General features: G+C 48.3%; 1 protein-coding gene across 2 annotated transcripts in view; it reads left to right on the top strand.

The window, feature by feature from the left end:
- The window catches only part of ASTN2 (astrotactin 2), a 360,503-nt gene that overhangs the window by 134,143 nt on the left and 210,707 nt on the right, over window positions 1–15,653 (top strand). For both annotated transcript variants that reach the window (XM_069771376.1, XM_069771377.1), the window contains exons 6-7: window positions 84–230; window positions 12,131–12,298. In XM_069771376.1, the coding sequence (XP_069627477.1) occupies window positions 84–230; window positions 12,131–12,298 (315 nt within the window). The remainder of the gene's footprint in view (window positions 1–83; window positions 231–12,130; window positions 12,299–15,653) is intronic.

Raw genomic sequence — 15,653 nt, 5'->3', positions numbered from 1 at the left:
CAGGGAAGGGGGCACGCCGAGTGGGACCCTGGTACAATAATAACTTTGCCTTTTGGCCACCCACCCTTCTCTCTGCCTTCCAGGTTCGATGAAGAGCCCCGTCAACAAGACGGCGCTGACCCTGATCGCGGTCAGCTCCTGCGTCCTGGCCGTGGTGTGCGGCTCCCAGCTCTCCTGCCCGCTGACCGTCAAGGTGACGCTTCACGTACCTGAGCACTTCATCGCGGATGGTAAGACCTTCCGGGGACTCGGACCCTGCTGCCCCACCGGCCGTGTTTGGGACGGGGGGGTCCCTCTCTTTGGGAGTTGCCCCAGCTGTGTTCAGCTGCAGGGATCCCCCTTCCCAGAGGAGCAAAGCACATCTGCGAGCCTGAGGCCAAAATCTCAATCGTGTATTATTAGTATTATTATTATTTATTATTAGTGTCTGATGGAAATTCCTGTTTTCCTCCAAACTTCTTGACAAGCCCTGGGAGCCTGCACAGACAGACAGATGTCTCCTATCCTGCAGCAGCAAAGCTGCTTGTCCCAGCCCCTTGCAGCAGCACAGAGTGAAATTGCTAGGGTTTGAGCAAAGACAGAGATGCTTTGAAAAATTAGATGAGGGCTGCTGTCACTATTTATTGCTTTCTCCAACTGGGTTCCTTGCGTTTGTTGTGTTTCACTGACCTTTTCTTTATAATGTGCAGTGAGCGTCGAGTGCAAGTTTTCGGTAACATGAGGGCAAATTTCATTTTCTTCCAGCAGACGGGACCCATTATTCAGTCGGTTCCAATTCCTCAGCTTCTGCACTCGTCTCACTGCTTGGGGCGTGCGGAAGGGGCACTTTTTCTCTGCCAGAAACGTGCTGCATGGAGCTGGTGCATCCCTAGCTGCTGGGATGTCCCAGCGTGGCCAGCTCCTCTACAGCCCCCCACTTTGGGGGCTGGGGTGGAGGACAGCTCTTGGAGGGATTAATATTTTGGGGAGAAGGTAGATGGTTAAAGAGGTGCAGCGGCACAGCAGCAGCAGGGGGTGATGGAGAGGGGCTTAAGCCGTCACCCTGTGGCAGGGAGGGACTCGCCAGCGTGTTAGCAGGGCTGCATCCTACTTCAAAGAGTGGTTTTTTTCTTGGCCATGATACACATTTGTAGGATGTTGCCTGCACTGCGACGCTGACAGAGCACGTGCTCTCCCCAGCCCCACCACTGACCCTCTCTGCCTCGTTAACCCCGCTCCTATGTCTGCGCCTAACGATGCTTATGGGACAGGTGTTTTGTGCAGCGGGTTGATGCCCCCATGCTGGTGTGTGAGGGTGCTTCTGCCCTGATCCCTGAGGATGCTCCTTAGCCGCTGATTCTGGAAATTACAAGCCAGTCTCTGGGTTCATGGGCTGTCCCAGCGGTCAGAGCTTGGTCCTTAAAGGAAAGTGAGGAGAGTGTCTACTTTGTGGCCTCAGTTTGGAGGAACTGAACATCAGTGGAGTGGAGACATGAAAAAGGCGTAACTTGAAACAAGGGACTTGTCTACACCTTGACTTGTTTCTGAAAGACTTTAAGGATCGTCCAGGCTGCACATAAATATTCTGAAGACTTCACAGGTCGTTATTCCAAGTAGCTGGAGAACAGAAACTCTTTTTGCACTTGGGAAATGAGGTTGCTCCAGTGTTAACTCATGTCCCTTTGAGATGGGCACTGGCCAGTTCACCACTCGGACTGGGAGTTAACAACTGGGTTTGGTACTTGCTGAAGGGTGGCCAGGAAGGCAGCAATGGAGATGGGACATCGGCATCCTGCTCCCGGCCTGCAGTTCTGGCCCAGGAAAGACAGCATGTGCTCAAGAAAGAAAATAAACCAAAATGCGATGAGGCTCTGTAGAATGAAAGTGAAAAGCTGAGCCTGTGCTTGTCACTGGGAAGGGGGTGGCAATGCAAATTATGCAAATATGGAGAACACTCGAATGGAAATGACAATGAAATACCAATAAAACAGATTAATATCCTTGAAACTGGGGGAAATGGGATGATCTCCAGTCCCGACTTAATGACTTTTCTGAAGAGAAAGTGGCAAGAGGACTGGTAAAAACGGTTTGGAGAAGAATTAAAATGAGCTTTGTAATGAAACTGTAAAATATAATTACAAACTGTGAAAACTTTTTTAATATTTTTTATGAGAAACAGTCAGATTCTTCACATAGAAGCAGCCAAGACATTTTGCAGTGGCTATCACTTTTACTGAAATCTCATCATTTTATGTGATGGCAGCCCCTTGCCTGGGAAGAGAAAAGCTCTTAAAGTTGTCCTTTCTTTTTGAATAACAACAAATCCCAAGGCAGCACCCAACTGGCAGCAAAATATTATAAAACATTTAAAGACATCACAGAACTGAGCCAGGCTGGGAAATTTTAATGATACCCAGGAAAAACGTGGCTGGCTGTGTTTGCAGACGCTTGGCACCCAGAGTCTGATGCTGATGGAAAATAGGGGACTTGCTCCTCCCTGGCGACCTCCTGGGTGGGTTTAAACCTGCTTTTTGCCTGGGTGCAAAAGGGGGTTGGCATGGGCATCGCCATGTGAGCGAAGCGACGGCAGACCTGATGTCTTTGGCCTGGCTGAGGCTGGGAGCTTTGATCAGTCTTAAACCAGCCTCTCACGTGGCAGCTGATGGTGCGCACCATGTCTTGTAAATGTTGCCGTGCACTTAAATAGCCTGGTTCCTGAAGCTGTTCTCTTTTGTATTTTGTATGATGGTAAGGCAGGCTCTGTGAGAAGGCAGGGATGGTGCATTCACGGGAGACGTTCCCGTGCGAGAAGGGTGCCCTCTCATTCCTTTTTGAAATGCGCTATTTCAATAGATGCCAGTAGCCAAGGAAAATCTTAAAGCGGAGCAGCTACCAACACCTCTGCAGGAAAAGCTGAACAAAAGCAGAGGCTGAAAGAAATCCCTCTCCTAGCAGATGAAAACTCATCTTTGAAGGAAACTTTAAATAGGCGCCAGCCAGCTCCAGCGCGCTGGGAGCCAAAGCCAAGTTGGGAAGAGGAGGAGGGGAGAAAGCCCCACCAAATATCTTCAGCCTCAGAGGCAAGCAGCCTTCCCCTCTGCTGTGAGCAGCTGTGTTAGAGAAAGCAGCTCCTGAGCCCGCTGGAGTCGCAGGATGGGAACGGGGAGGGGAAGGACTGGGACCAGAAGCCAACTGGCAGCAAAGGCTGGGAGAACGTATTCCAAGCAGCAGTATTAGCAACCAGCCAGTCTCTATTGCCCTTCTTTCTCTGTCTCGGTTCATTTTCTTCGTTTTGTTCATTTGATGGGGTTCCCCCCCCCCACCCCTCAGCCTCTCTCCCCTCTGGGCAATTATTGCCTGGTTTGTACAGTTGCTCTGCCTTCATTTCACAGGGTGGCCAAATCCAGGAAAGCCTGGCAGAAGGTGCTGTGCTCTTTGCTGCCATGGCTGGCAGGGGAAGGCTGGGGGCCTCGTGCCTCTGAGAAGGGTCGGTGCCTCTAAATCTTCTCTTAGGATGCGATGGTGGGAGCATCCCTTTCTTCCCTTCTGCTGCTCCAGGGCATTGTGTTTCAGGGCAGCCTCTGCCTGCGCTGAGCAGAAGGCATCGTTCTGATTTCAGAGACGGCTCAGATTTATAGAAAGACTCATAGTGGCTTTTATGAGGGTATGGAAATGCAAAGCATTATTTAAAGGACCCTTTAGCAGTGTCAAAGGGGGGAAGAAAGGAAAGAGAGCCCCTCCATCTGAGCAATAAAACCCCTTATGAATATGTGAGCCACTCAGCTCCATACATTCAATAGTTGTTGGGGTTTTTTTTCTTTCTTGTAAGTAATCATTCAAAAAGTAGAGATACAGCAATGGGGAGCGGCTTGCAGGGAAGGCAGGGCTGGAGAAAGATACCCTAGAGAACTCAGCCTGGAGTACGTCCTTGCTGCACAACAGTTTGAAATATAGTATCAATTAAAGCTTCCCATTTTTACAGCCTGCGAAGAAGTTATATATGGTGTGGGTGGATGTTTGTATCTGGATACTTTAGTGGGAGAGGTAGGTGAGATCCTCCAGTGCGTACAGAAGGAAGCAAGAGCTACATTTAGCTAGGGGCTTGTAGGGCTTGGTTTTATAAGTGGAAATAAAGTAAAGGGCATAAAGCAGGTTTCTGTCACTTCAAAGACATCTCAGGGCATTCGCAACCACCTTCCCTCCTCTTATGAGATGCGTGCCAGAGGAGATGTGGTAATCCCTCTGTCTGAAACCTCCCTGAACTGCGGACTGGCTGGTTTATGGGGGTCAGCGAGCAGAGGCACCGCAGCCGCAGGCACTGTCCTCACGGTGGGCTCTGCTCCCAGCCGCCTGCATTTCTGCTCCATCCCTCCTGCAAACGTGGATAAATCCCCCCAGGACGAACGTTGCCCTGCAAGCAACGCGGGGAGGAAAACAAACCCGGTCCCACCCCGTGCAAAACCAGGAGAGCAGCGGGAGGTGGAATTGTCGCTCGAGACCATGCTTTGGGTTTGAGTGTCGGACAAGATGGCAGAGTTGGAGGAAGCTTCTTTGTGGCTTCTTTTTATTTTTTTCTTTTAAGCTTCGTGCGTCTGCATCTGAACGTTGACGTTCTGTGATTGTCACGCAGCTGATTGGTAACCGTTTCATCTGACGATTATTTCCTACCTTCCCACCACCACTGTTTCCACCAAGACACCAGTGGAATCGGATGCTGCTATTAGCAGCTTGTGTTAATTTTCCCCGAAGATTGCCGGAGATCTGCGGACTGCAATTGTTGGACTCGCAACAACTTCTCATTTTGGTTTTAATTAAATGTGTTGCTTTAAATTGTTTGCTTTTGACATCTCCTGCTTACTCTTACGCAGCCCTCAGAGGTGACCAGGCATTAGCTTCTGTCCTCAGGCGCTTGCGCTCAGCACGTGCTGCGCATGAGGGTGCAGAGAAATGAGCAGCAGGAGGTGGGGAACCGGCTGCCTCCCCGTTCCTTTTTACAGCAAGGAAAAGCTGGAGATGGTCTTTGATTTACATGTGAAGCACCCCAGGTCTATACCAGAAGGATGGAGAAAGGGATCTGATCTCAAAGGTATCATCTGAGCTTTCAGAGAGATGCTGCCTTTGGGTCCCCTGTGTTCTCCAGCTGGTCCCAGCCCCACCAGCCCCATCTGAAATCAGCAGGGGGAATGGAAATTATATTTGTCTTGCACTGTTTTCCTCCCCCGGAGTCGTTGTGCTGCAGAGGTACCTGTTTTGCTGTACAGAGACCTGGGTCAGGGCTTTGGCAGAAGCGATACTTTCCTGTTGCAGAGTCGGTGCCAGGTCTGGCTGACCCAGAACCCCCATGTTTCTGGTAAGGTGCCCGTGTTTGGGGGGCAGCTTTACAGATTGCATTTAATTCCATCAGCTCTTAATCACCAGGTCACCTCCATGTCTGCATTACAGCTCACTCCTGTTCCTGCGCCTGTTTGGCTGGCAAGAAAATGCGAGCAAATGGCTGCAGCGTTACCAGACATGAACTCTAAATATTAACATCAATTTATAAACAGTATCAGCGTGGATCAAAGGGATTCCAAGACGGTTTTACAGCATGAATGCACTTTGCATGAAGAACTAATAAGATTCTGGAGGCTGAAGTACATCGTGTTTTTATCGTGCCTTTGACAGGCTTGTGATCCTCGCTCGGTTCTTCCCCGAGCTGGCCCAGCTCCCCCAGCCACGTGCCTGCCAGCAGCACGCCCGGCTGCCGGGACAGCTCGGTTTGCAAGGGAAGGCAAATGCCTCATCCTTTCTCCTTTGCAGGATTCATTAGAACAAAGCAGCGGGGATTGGTGTTGATATTTGGATGCTGTCAGCTGTTGTAGCCCAAGAGAGGCGGGATGTGCCCACCACTGGGAGGTGGCATCCAGCGCCCACTGAGCTTCTACCAACACCATTTACCCTCTAATTTGGGAGGGAGGGTTAGGGAAAACTACAGTAAGGCACAACATCTTTGACCAACTAACCTGCTCCCTTCCTAGAGGGAAAGATGCAAACATTAACTTCTGCATCTGCAGGATGAGACCCTGCCTGCCTGCTTGCAGCATGGTGGTGGCTCAGTCCCGGGAAGCTGACGCTTGCTTTCGAGCAAGAATTCATGGGGTACCTGCAGCAGCAATGATGCAGCAATGAGGTGAGGAGTTTTGAGGCTGCATAGCTAGAAATGTGCTGCTTCACTTTATCGTTCTCCCAACAAGTAGCATTGCTGTTGTGCAGTCTCTCGGTGAGTGGGTGGTAGCTCGCCTCGGTCCCGTGGTGTATTAACTTTGCACGTGCTGCCTTTTGGTTGTGTTTTCTGCCATCCTGGGAGGACGTTTGGTCTTGGTGCTGGCTGAAAAATCTCCATTCACACACACTTTATGTTTTTTAAAGCTTATCATAACTCATCCATCGTATACTTTGCGATGCGATTAGATTTAGGATGGATTTCCCCAAACCCTTGTCCAAAATCTAGAGAGCATCACTGAGAAAGAGCCCCAGGCTGGAGCGTGGGAGTTGGGAGATAAGGAGCATTAAGGAGAAGCTTTTCTTTAGGAGTCTAATGTCTGTCTCAGCCATTGCTGGCCCAGATGCCTACTGAGGACAGAGATGTGCTGTTACTAACACCTGCACGATTATATTGTATAATAACGCCGTGGGAGATCTCATTGCAGTGTGAGCTTGACCACAAGGCAGGGGTGGGAAGATGCCATCTTCCTTGGGTTGGGAAAAGTTGGCTGCATCATCACGTGCTGTATAAAGTTAAATACGTGCGTTGCTTGTCAGAAGTTCAGCCCTGGCAAAATCAAGACTGACTGCCAAGAAAACCCAAAGAAAGAGTCTGTCAGAATTATCAAGAAAGTGCAATTTAACAATTAAAATGTAACCCTGCTCCTCCCACAGGAAAGATGCTTCTAGTCTGAGCTATAATTACATACAGATTTGTATCACTAATTTGCTTCTGCTTTGCCAGAGTGAAAAAGCTCTGGCAGGACTGACAGCATTTCTAAGAGATGGGGGTCTCTGGGTTTGATCATCAGTGGGTTGGGGAGCGCTGGCGTGAGACGCCCACGGCCGTGCAAGTAGTTGTGTGCTGAAAATACGTCCTTGAGTCAAGCACTGTGCGCAATATGAACTGTATGCACTTTGGCTGATGGAAGAGTAGATGAAAGGAATGTCTATAAGCTTTTGTTGTTTTAAAAACTCGCTATCATAACTTCCTGTTTAGGCATTTCATCTTGTTCAAGAGAGAAACCATTTGAAAACCAAGATGAGGTGGATAGCTCAGATTTTAACCCAGTATGACAATATCCCTGGATTCAAATTAGCATATAGAATTAAGAGTTTGACTTTGAAGGATTTAAATTATTCAAAAATTACCTAGTTTTGCGCTAAGCAGGAGAGGGTTGGTAAAGCTGAGCACCACATTAGTCCGTGGGTACAATCCTGCACTAAGCCTGGTTTGCTTGCTTAGGTCAGTATATGTATGTCCTGGACATCCAACGTCTGTCTGTTTCTTCTGCATTTTCTGAAAGAAATTTAAGAAGCAGAAGGTTTTATTCTCTTGGACCAGGACAGGAGAATGAGAGCTGATCAATGGAAAGAGCTGATAGGGGAGGAGTTGTCTCTTTGGGAAATGTTCTTTCAAGTTTAACAAGGAAAAAACCCAAGCCTCTAAAGAAATCAAATGTTATTCTTTGTACCTATAGAATGGACCAAGAGGGATAATCCTTCCTCTAGTGTTTAAAAAAATACCTGTAACAGGATTGTAATTGTATGATAGTATAGGGATAGATACATTAATAGCAACCTGTAGTATGACCTTCCATAGCTTTCCAACACAAAATACTAATTTTAGATGAAAAGGAGTTTCGTTGGCCAAGAAACAGTGAATGGACCAAAGAAGACAAAAAGAGCAGAGTGAGAAGAAATATAAATTCTTCAAAAAAAAATATTTTTTGATCTTTTCCCTTGAAAAAAAGAGAGAGAGAGAGAAAGGAAAAGCCAAACCCTTTTGGCTGCCTTTTGGGCACTTTGTTCTTTTCCCTTGTTGGATATCTATTCTGAGCTGTTTTATCCTGTTGTGTTCTGGAAAATGATTTTTGAAATGTCAAAACTTCAAGCCTCTTTTGTCAAGGCTTAAGCAGTTCCACTGAACTTTGAAGGAGACCCCAGCATGAGAGACATGAACTTTTGATGCTGCCATAACTGATCTGGCTTTGATCAGTGTTGGAGAAGGAAGCGGGGTGGGGGAAACACATGCATACAAAACCCCAAACAAATCAATCCCCCAAAGTGCTGGTGGACCTCGTGGAGCCGGGAGGCAGTTGTGTAGCTGGGTACTGATGTTGTCCATGGCACTGCAATGCTGCTGTACGGCACAGACTGGCTCGTAAAGCCAACAGCGCTGGAGGGACGTGTCCTACGATGGGGTTCCTGGGAGGAGGTGGTGGTGGTGGTGGTGGGTAGAGCGCTGCCATTTCGTTGTTGTGTTCCCTTGTTTGGTTGACGCTGTACCGATGGTTGCTTTACCCTGAGGCCTAAATATCTCTGTTTAAGGGTGATTTCCCCAAGTGTTTGAGAGGGAAGCTCAAAACTTGTGTCTGGGAGGGGACAGGGTTGGCAGCAGAGGACAGTCTCTCGGGGTGTCTTCGGAGAGTATGTCTGCTGGGATCTGCTCCCCAGGGTCCGTGGGCAGCAGCTGTAGGTGTGCTTCAAACCGGTGCAGGTGTGGGGGCGATTCGGTGGGGTCTGAGGTCCTCGAGGCGGGTTTCAGAGGGTGGTTTGGAGCAGGGTCTGCCCCCCGCTGCCCCGGCGGTGTGAGCCCCTTGAGTTCTTCTCACCCCCCTTCCCTCCTCCTTGATTCCCCTCCGTTGAGAGATTGCACGTTGGTGAAAACAAACTTGGCTGATGTTCCTGGAAAGCTAAAGATGCTTGAAATGGCTTTTGCTTAGAAAATGTTTGTTCTCAGTAGTTTCTGAAAGGATTTGATACTCAACCTGCCCTTTCTGAGCTTTTCAAGATGGTTTTGGTAAGTGCACACTGGTGACTTTTGAAAACTGTTTTCTATGTGTGGATTCTTTGAAAATAAAGAGAAAAATTATGTGAAAAGGCTTTGAAATCTTCAGAATCTTAGCTTTCAAAATATTTGTAGAATGTCTTTTCCTGTTACTTTTTTCTCAGGCAAGCTGTAAAGGGATCAAGGTTGGGATGTTTGTTTGTATTTTCAATGGGAGTGAAGGTGATGAGGATGTTTGTGAACAGCTCTAAAAATCCTGCCCAGCCGAGCTGCGACAGACTCAGCTTCAAAGATGTGAGAAGTTTCCTTGCTGGAAGTTGTCCCCTCCCTCCTAGAAAGGAAGGAAAGTCTTTACAATTAACTAAAGCATTTAATTTCCCCAGGTTTGGTTTGGTTTGGTTCGTTTTCTTTTCCTTAGACTGAAGAAGAAAAACTCCATTTTACACTGAACTTGAATTCAGGGATTTTGGATTCAAATGTTTTCACTTCAGCTTTTTTTTTTTTTTTAAACTTTAGATATTGAGGATGATTTCTCAATCAGACTTACTAAAATCAAAATAAGTAATTATTCTTGACAATACTAGGACTTTTTTAAGTTACGGGTGCATTATATTTGGGAAGGTCTTTCTATGTACAGAATATGGCAAAGTTTGATCAATTTGCAAATGATTTCAAGCTTCCCAAACTTGTGGTTTTATATAGACACCAAACTTCTGCTGAAAGAGAAGTTATTGGCTCCCATCTAGGTGTCACGTTTTGGTGTTGATTTAGGAGGTACTTCCATAAATAGATGGTATGGGGGGTTTTATACTTCCAGCAGCAAACAGGCTGGGTTATCCAAAGAAGGTGAAAATTTGGCAGCAAGGCCATGAATATGCTTCCTCCTGGAAAAGCTCAGCACGTGGGGCTGGTGGGGAGCTCCAGAGGTCACCCCTCTATCTCCCACCCTGACCATGGGGTCCCCTCCAGGTAGCAGCTCCTGGGCCAGGATGCTGTGCCAGCTGGAGTCACCTTCATCTTTATGAATACTAATTATAAGACTATTTTATGTCTGATTTGGTTCTGTTACTTTCAGGCTGGCTGTATTTTAACTAGAAGTGGGGTTCATTAAGTAGGGATTTAATTGAGAGCTGGTGGGTTTGCTCTTCCGTTTTGGGAGTCGTCTGTAGCTGAGCCTCAAAATGTGCTTACGTGCCTCCCAAGCCTCGCTCTTTATTAGGGAACTACAAAAATAAGGCAGAAAGCAAGATTGACAGGTTACTACATAGACACGTACGCATAAATAGTAAACACTCCCAATGGGTTCATGATGCATTTCTGTTTGGTAAAATAAACCAGCAATAGTTATCATTGGTATTTAAAGCTATCTTTAAATATTCATGGAAAAGAATGATAATTAAAAATAAAATTACGTGGCTCCAAGGTACTTCTTTGTGCTCAGTGTTTCGATGCTTTCCACTGGTGCTGTGGAGTTTACCTGGCAATTTACTGCTGCCGTGTGATTGAGATGTATCCTGCAGCCTTGGTGATGCAGGCTCCTGCCTTGCTGTGTCTCTAGAGCAGCTGGATCCTGGATGTCTAATTTTCATTTGCTTGAACAGTCAGTAGCTTGGCAGCCTCCATTGGCTTTGAGTGTAGAGATGTGTCTGTGAATATGTTTATGGTGTATAAACAGTGTAAGTGTCAAAGATTTGAATTCATGTGAAATTAGGGCCCAGATTTGTATGGTGCTGAGATCTCAGGATGCCTGAAAATGGGGTCGCTCACTGGGCTGCTTTACGTCAAGCTTTGCTTTCTTTATCCTCTGCATGGATAATGTGGCATGGGACGAGGTTTAGAAGGGCTCCTTCTTGCTAAAGCATCAGTGATTCTCTTCAAAAGAAAATCAGGAGTTTGTGTTCAGGCAGGTTTGTGTGGAGTGGTTGCTGCTATGGGGTTTTTTTGTCCTGCTTTTTTAATCGCGTGGCTTTCATTGAGCTAAGATCTTATGCAGTGCTTGGGAAACTGATGTCCCAGTCCTTTACTAAGTGATACAGGCGCTAAAGTTTCATGAAAATACACCCTGGCTCTATAGACTTGCCATCCTTGGGTGATCGCTAAGAAGGATTTGAATCTTCAGATAGTGATTGCAAATTTTGCTCATATTTGCAAGTCCTAGCGCTTAGTGGAAGGATGGCTCTGGGTTCCTGGGCTACCTGACAGTTCCCCTTGCCCACTCCTCTTTGAAGGTTTCTTCTCCCCTGTTTTTAGAGGCTTTTACCCTGGTAACTTTTGCAAAACACCACTTAATGGCAGAGGGGTTTTGGCTCCCCTCTGATCTGTGCAGTGCTATTATGGAGGCAGTCTTATAATCAATGTAATTGAAGATCAGAGTTAATGAGGACCTCTGTGCCAGCAAAATCCCCCAAGTGATGCTGGGCCTCAGATGTTAGATAAGGAAATGATTGGGCTGAACTGAAAATCTATTTGGCTAATTAGATGATGCATATTCCCAGATGCCAGTGGGGAAAAATACATTTCACAAAATAAAGAAACGTAAGATTTTGTAAGAAAAGATTTTTGGCAGCAATTCACTTCTAACTCTCAGGAGGAAGAGGGTGAGGGAGCGTCTCTGACACGAGACCACTCATACGAGAAGTTGTGTGTTGGGCCAGTTCACTCACCTTCAACTAAAGAAGAGAAGTGGGAACAGCCGATGCTGCTGCTGCCCATCCGTGTCCTGAGCCTGGCATCCAGGCATCTTGCGGACACCACCTGCATGAGCTGGGGAAGTGATGCTCCAGTCTGACAGATCAGAATGATTACATTGGTCCATATTTTTGCAGAGATCTGGGAATCAAATCCAGTGTCTCGTGATGCTGAGTAGGGTAGGGATAGGGGCTGAGGAGTGTCCCAGCTGGTGGACCATTCGTTGGGGCACGTTCATATGGAGAGGAATGGTCAAATGAAGTTCTTTGGGTCTGAGTGTTGGTGAACTTGGTTTTATTTTGCTGATCTTGACATCACAGCAGCTCCTGAAGAGTAGAGTGTTCTGATATTGGGACAAAACACCCATTTGGTTTGTTTGTTTGTTTAATTTTTACACTCACTTAATGCACTTTTTTTCCCACCTTCCAGGCAGCAGCTTCGTTGTGAGCGAGGGGAGCTACTTGGACATCTCCGACTGGCTTAATCCAGCCAAGCTGTCCCTGTACTATCAGATCAATGCCACATCCCCCTGGGTGAGAGACCTCTGTGGACAGAGGACCACTGATGCCTGTGAACAACTGTGTGACCAAGAGACAGGTGAGGGCGGCCAGGGAAGAGTGAAGACCTTGCAAAGCTTGGAGATGCAAGGGAGAAGGTTTGTCTCTGGGTACTTCGATGCTTGCTCGGCTCACCTCTGCCTTAGCCTGGTGTTAGGCACGGAGGACCAAGAGGTACCGGCAGGGTCACACAGTGGTGACCCCCATCAGCAAAGTATAAAGAAGGTGGGCGCAAGGATGAGGATTTGAAATGGTGGACCTATCAGTTCTTTGGTGTCGCAGCTGCAGTCACATGGAGTTTATCTGCTTCTAAATTGTGCTATTTTGCTGTCCAGTCTGGAAAAACTACTCATGATCTTGCCCCATCTCCATCCCTTTTCTTTTTTGACCATTCCACCGCAGAGCACCACATTTCCCATTAGTGCCCTTACCTGATAGTCACCTAGGTTGGATGTCTCCTCCAACCCTTCCTCATGCAGTTGTGAAGTCTGCCATCTTTCCCCATCCGTAAATGACCTTTTTGCTGAGCACGTTCTGCTTGCATGCAAAGGCTGCCCCTGTGAAGCAGCAGCTGCCAGCCCTGCTGGAACTCTTGAGATGTGGGGCCGGGCAAAAGAGAAGTGTCACCTTTCCTTCTGGCCTACATGCTCGTGGGTGACAAACGGGGATCTCGGAGTCTGCGGTGAGCTGGGAACGCAGAAAACAGCAAACGTACAACTAGTGAATGAAGGCAGGGGGACTGCATGGGTGGGAAGTAAATATGTGACCCCAGCCAACGGCTGGCCCTCAGGAGGTGACATCTCCTCATCTGGTGCGGGTGACAGGACCTTGCACGGGAAGGTGGCTCGGGGTCTCTGCTGGTTTTTTGTAACATGGGGTGTGCCGTGCCCTCTGCAGCAGTGAGCATTGGTCCTGCTCCCCAGTGCCTCACCTCCGGTGGGATGCCTTCTTGGTGGTATGGAGACAAGTGGCCCTGTTGCTCCTGGCATGCTCTGCATCTAAAGAGCGCACAAACCCGCCTGTCTCCTCACTGAGAAGTACTGTTCCCAGGTTAGCCCCGGCTCTCCGCGTGAGCTGCTTCCCTCCTCTCTTAGCAATGAGAGTTTCTTCACTATGTGTTTGTGTATGAGATTCGTGGCTCTGAGTAGGGAAGTTGGTTGCTGGTTTTGCCAGGGGGTTTGAAGAGGGATGGCTCACAGAGGAGATGGCTTTTTCTAAGCCTCCCACTGCCATGGATTGTGCCGTTCATACATGGCATCTTGAGAGGAAGAGATCCTCCAGAGTCATGAACACACTGCTCAGCTGAGGTGCAAATACTGAACTTGGTCTCATAAATCCATTTTCCTGGTCAAGACGATGTTCTCTTCTCAGTACTCCTGTTTCTCGAGGCTTGTCTGCATGGAGGCACTGGCAGGCATCACTGCAGCAGAATAATTACACTGGATGAATTCCCTGCGTAGACGAGCCCTGGGCATCGCCTACAGTCCCAAGAAGGGCTGGGAGGTGGTAGCAGCCACCCCAGCAGATGGAGATGGGGCAGGAGGCGGCTCTTCTCATCCAGATGTTACAGAGCAGAAAGATCATTTCAGGCATCGGCGGAATGCAGCCACCTCTGCAGGAGAGGGAAGATGCGTTCAGCTGTCCCCTGGTTCAGAGCAGGAGGAGAGAAAAAACTCTGCCTCTAGCAGAAACCGCGGGGAGACCTTACGGAGCCAGACCATGACTTCCCTGTTGGAAGAGCCCCGTGGCTCCACTCGCCAGCCCCCACGCCGTTCTTGGCACTGAGCAGGACTGATTTAATCCTCGCATGGCCTCCGCTGTGAGGAGCGGCTGTTTTCGTGTGCTGGCCCAGCTGCTGCTCCCCCTGCGTCCCCAGCTTGCCGGAGCAGCTTGTCGTTCTCGCTGGATGCCCCACGCTTGAGCAGGATGTGTCAGATCTCGTTTGTGGGGAAGAGAGCGATGCTTGTTAGCCCGGGAGGTGCTCTGCTCTGGCACTGCGCTGGATCCTAACCTCGCCAGCTGCTCTACGGCTCCCGTCCCTGGTTCCCATCCTCCCCGCTTACCTGTGATGGGAGGCGAGGGCAGAGCAGCCTTGATCTGAACCTTCGGGTTCCTCACCCAAAATCTGTGAATCAGCTTCTTCCCCCTCTCTCTAGCCTGGGAGTTTTCATGTGGATAAAGCAAAATCTTTCTCCTGTCTGTGCCTGTTGGATCCACAGGGGTAGAGTAGAACTGGCTGGTGGGGCTGCTGATTTTCAAAGCCTAAATCTAAGACCCCCTTAAGAGCTCCAAAATTCACAAAAGCTGAGCAAACACCCACTGAAAATTAGGCCTTTGGAAGTACCTGTTTGACACCTACCCCAGGACATAGCCCCAAGCACCACTTACGTTCATCATCGTTGGCCAGCCCTTAGCTGGTGGGAAGTTTCCACGCCAGGCTGGGAGCAGACCGTAACTCCATGGTGCACTGCATGTATTTTTAGATCTATTTTTATTAATGTCATTCTATTTTTAAGGGTGATTTATTTTTATCACCGTGAGAGACGCAGGCCTGTGGTTTTACTATGGGACATAAATCCTGCCTAGATTTCAACCTTTTCAGGTCAGGGATTTTATCATCTCTGTGAGCATTCCAAATGGTGGGTGCTGCGGGTTTCCCCTGCCCCCTGTCCTCTCGGGCTGGGCAAAGCATCCATGAGGAGGATGGACTGAGGTTTATCCTGTCGGGAGGATGAAAGCCTTGAAGGTTTCCCCTGTGAAGAGCAGCAGAGCCAGCTTTGAGGTCCTCCAGCACATTTATAGCTAATCTGACTTCAGCCTTCCCCTTGGAGCCATTCTTCTCAGCAGTGTGGATGCAGCCTTGTCCCAAAGGTTCCTTACCCCAAGGACCTTGGGGTAGGACTCATCCTCGGTGGCAGGGCTCCTGGCACACCTTTGGACAGAGGCCCCCAGGTCACGTATGCTCTGTCTGGTGAGACTCGAGCTCTTACCACTTCCCAGCCCTGACGACCTCTTTTGGGTTGGAGTTTTGTATAAGATCTGTCCATACAATGTGCTGACTCATAACTCCAGCCACCAAGTACTACTTCAGTGTGAATAATAATCTGCAGTGAAAACGGAGACTCTGAAACACTAGGAAATGCCAAAATACATTTTGCTTGCCTGACCTTAATTTGCCTTCCCTTGTGTCTTTGCCGTGTGACTCACTCTTTAATTAAATGATTGCTGCCCCCCCGACAAATTTCAAACCCGCATTGCAAAGCACCAGCTCATCAGGGCTTTTCAGAGGGAGCACCAACATCTGCACATGAGCAAAATACTGACTTTCTCCTTCCCCCCTGCCTTGGAAACAGCCAAGCCAGTTGGTCTGACATGACTGCGAATACATATATAAA

Source organism: Haliaeetus albicilla, chromosome 26 (assembly GCF_947461875.1).
Source record: "Haliaeetus albicilla chromosome 26, bHalAlb1.1, whole genome shotgun sequence".
NCBI classification, from domain to species: domain Eukaryota; kingdom Metazoa; phylum Chordata; class Aves; order Accipitriformes; family Accipitridae; genus Haliaeetus; species Haliaeetus albicilla.
The sequence above is the reverse complement of the archived record's forward strand: the minus strand, read 5'-3'. Positions and strand labels throughout refer to the sequence as shown.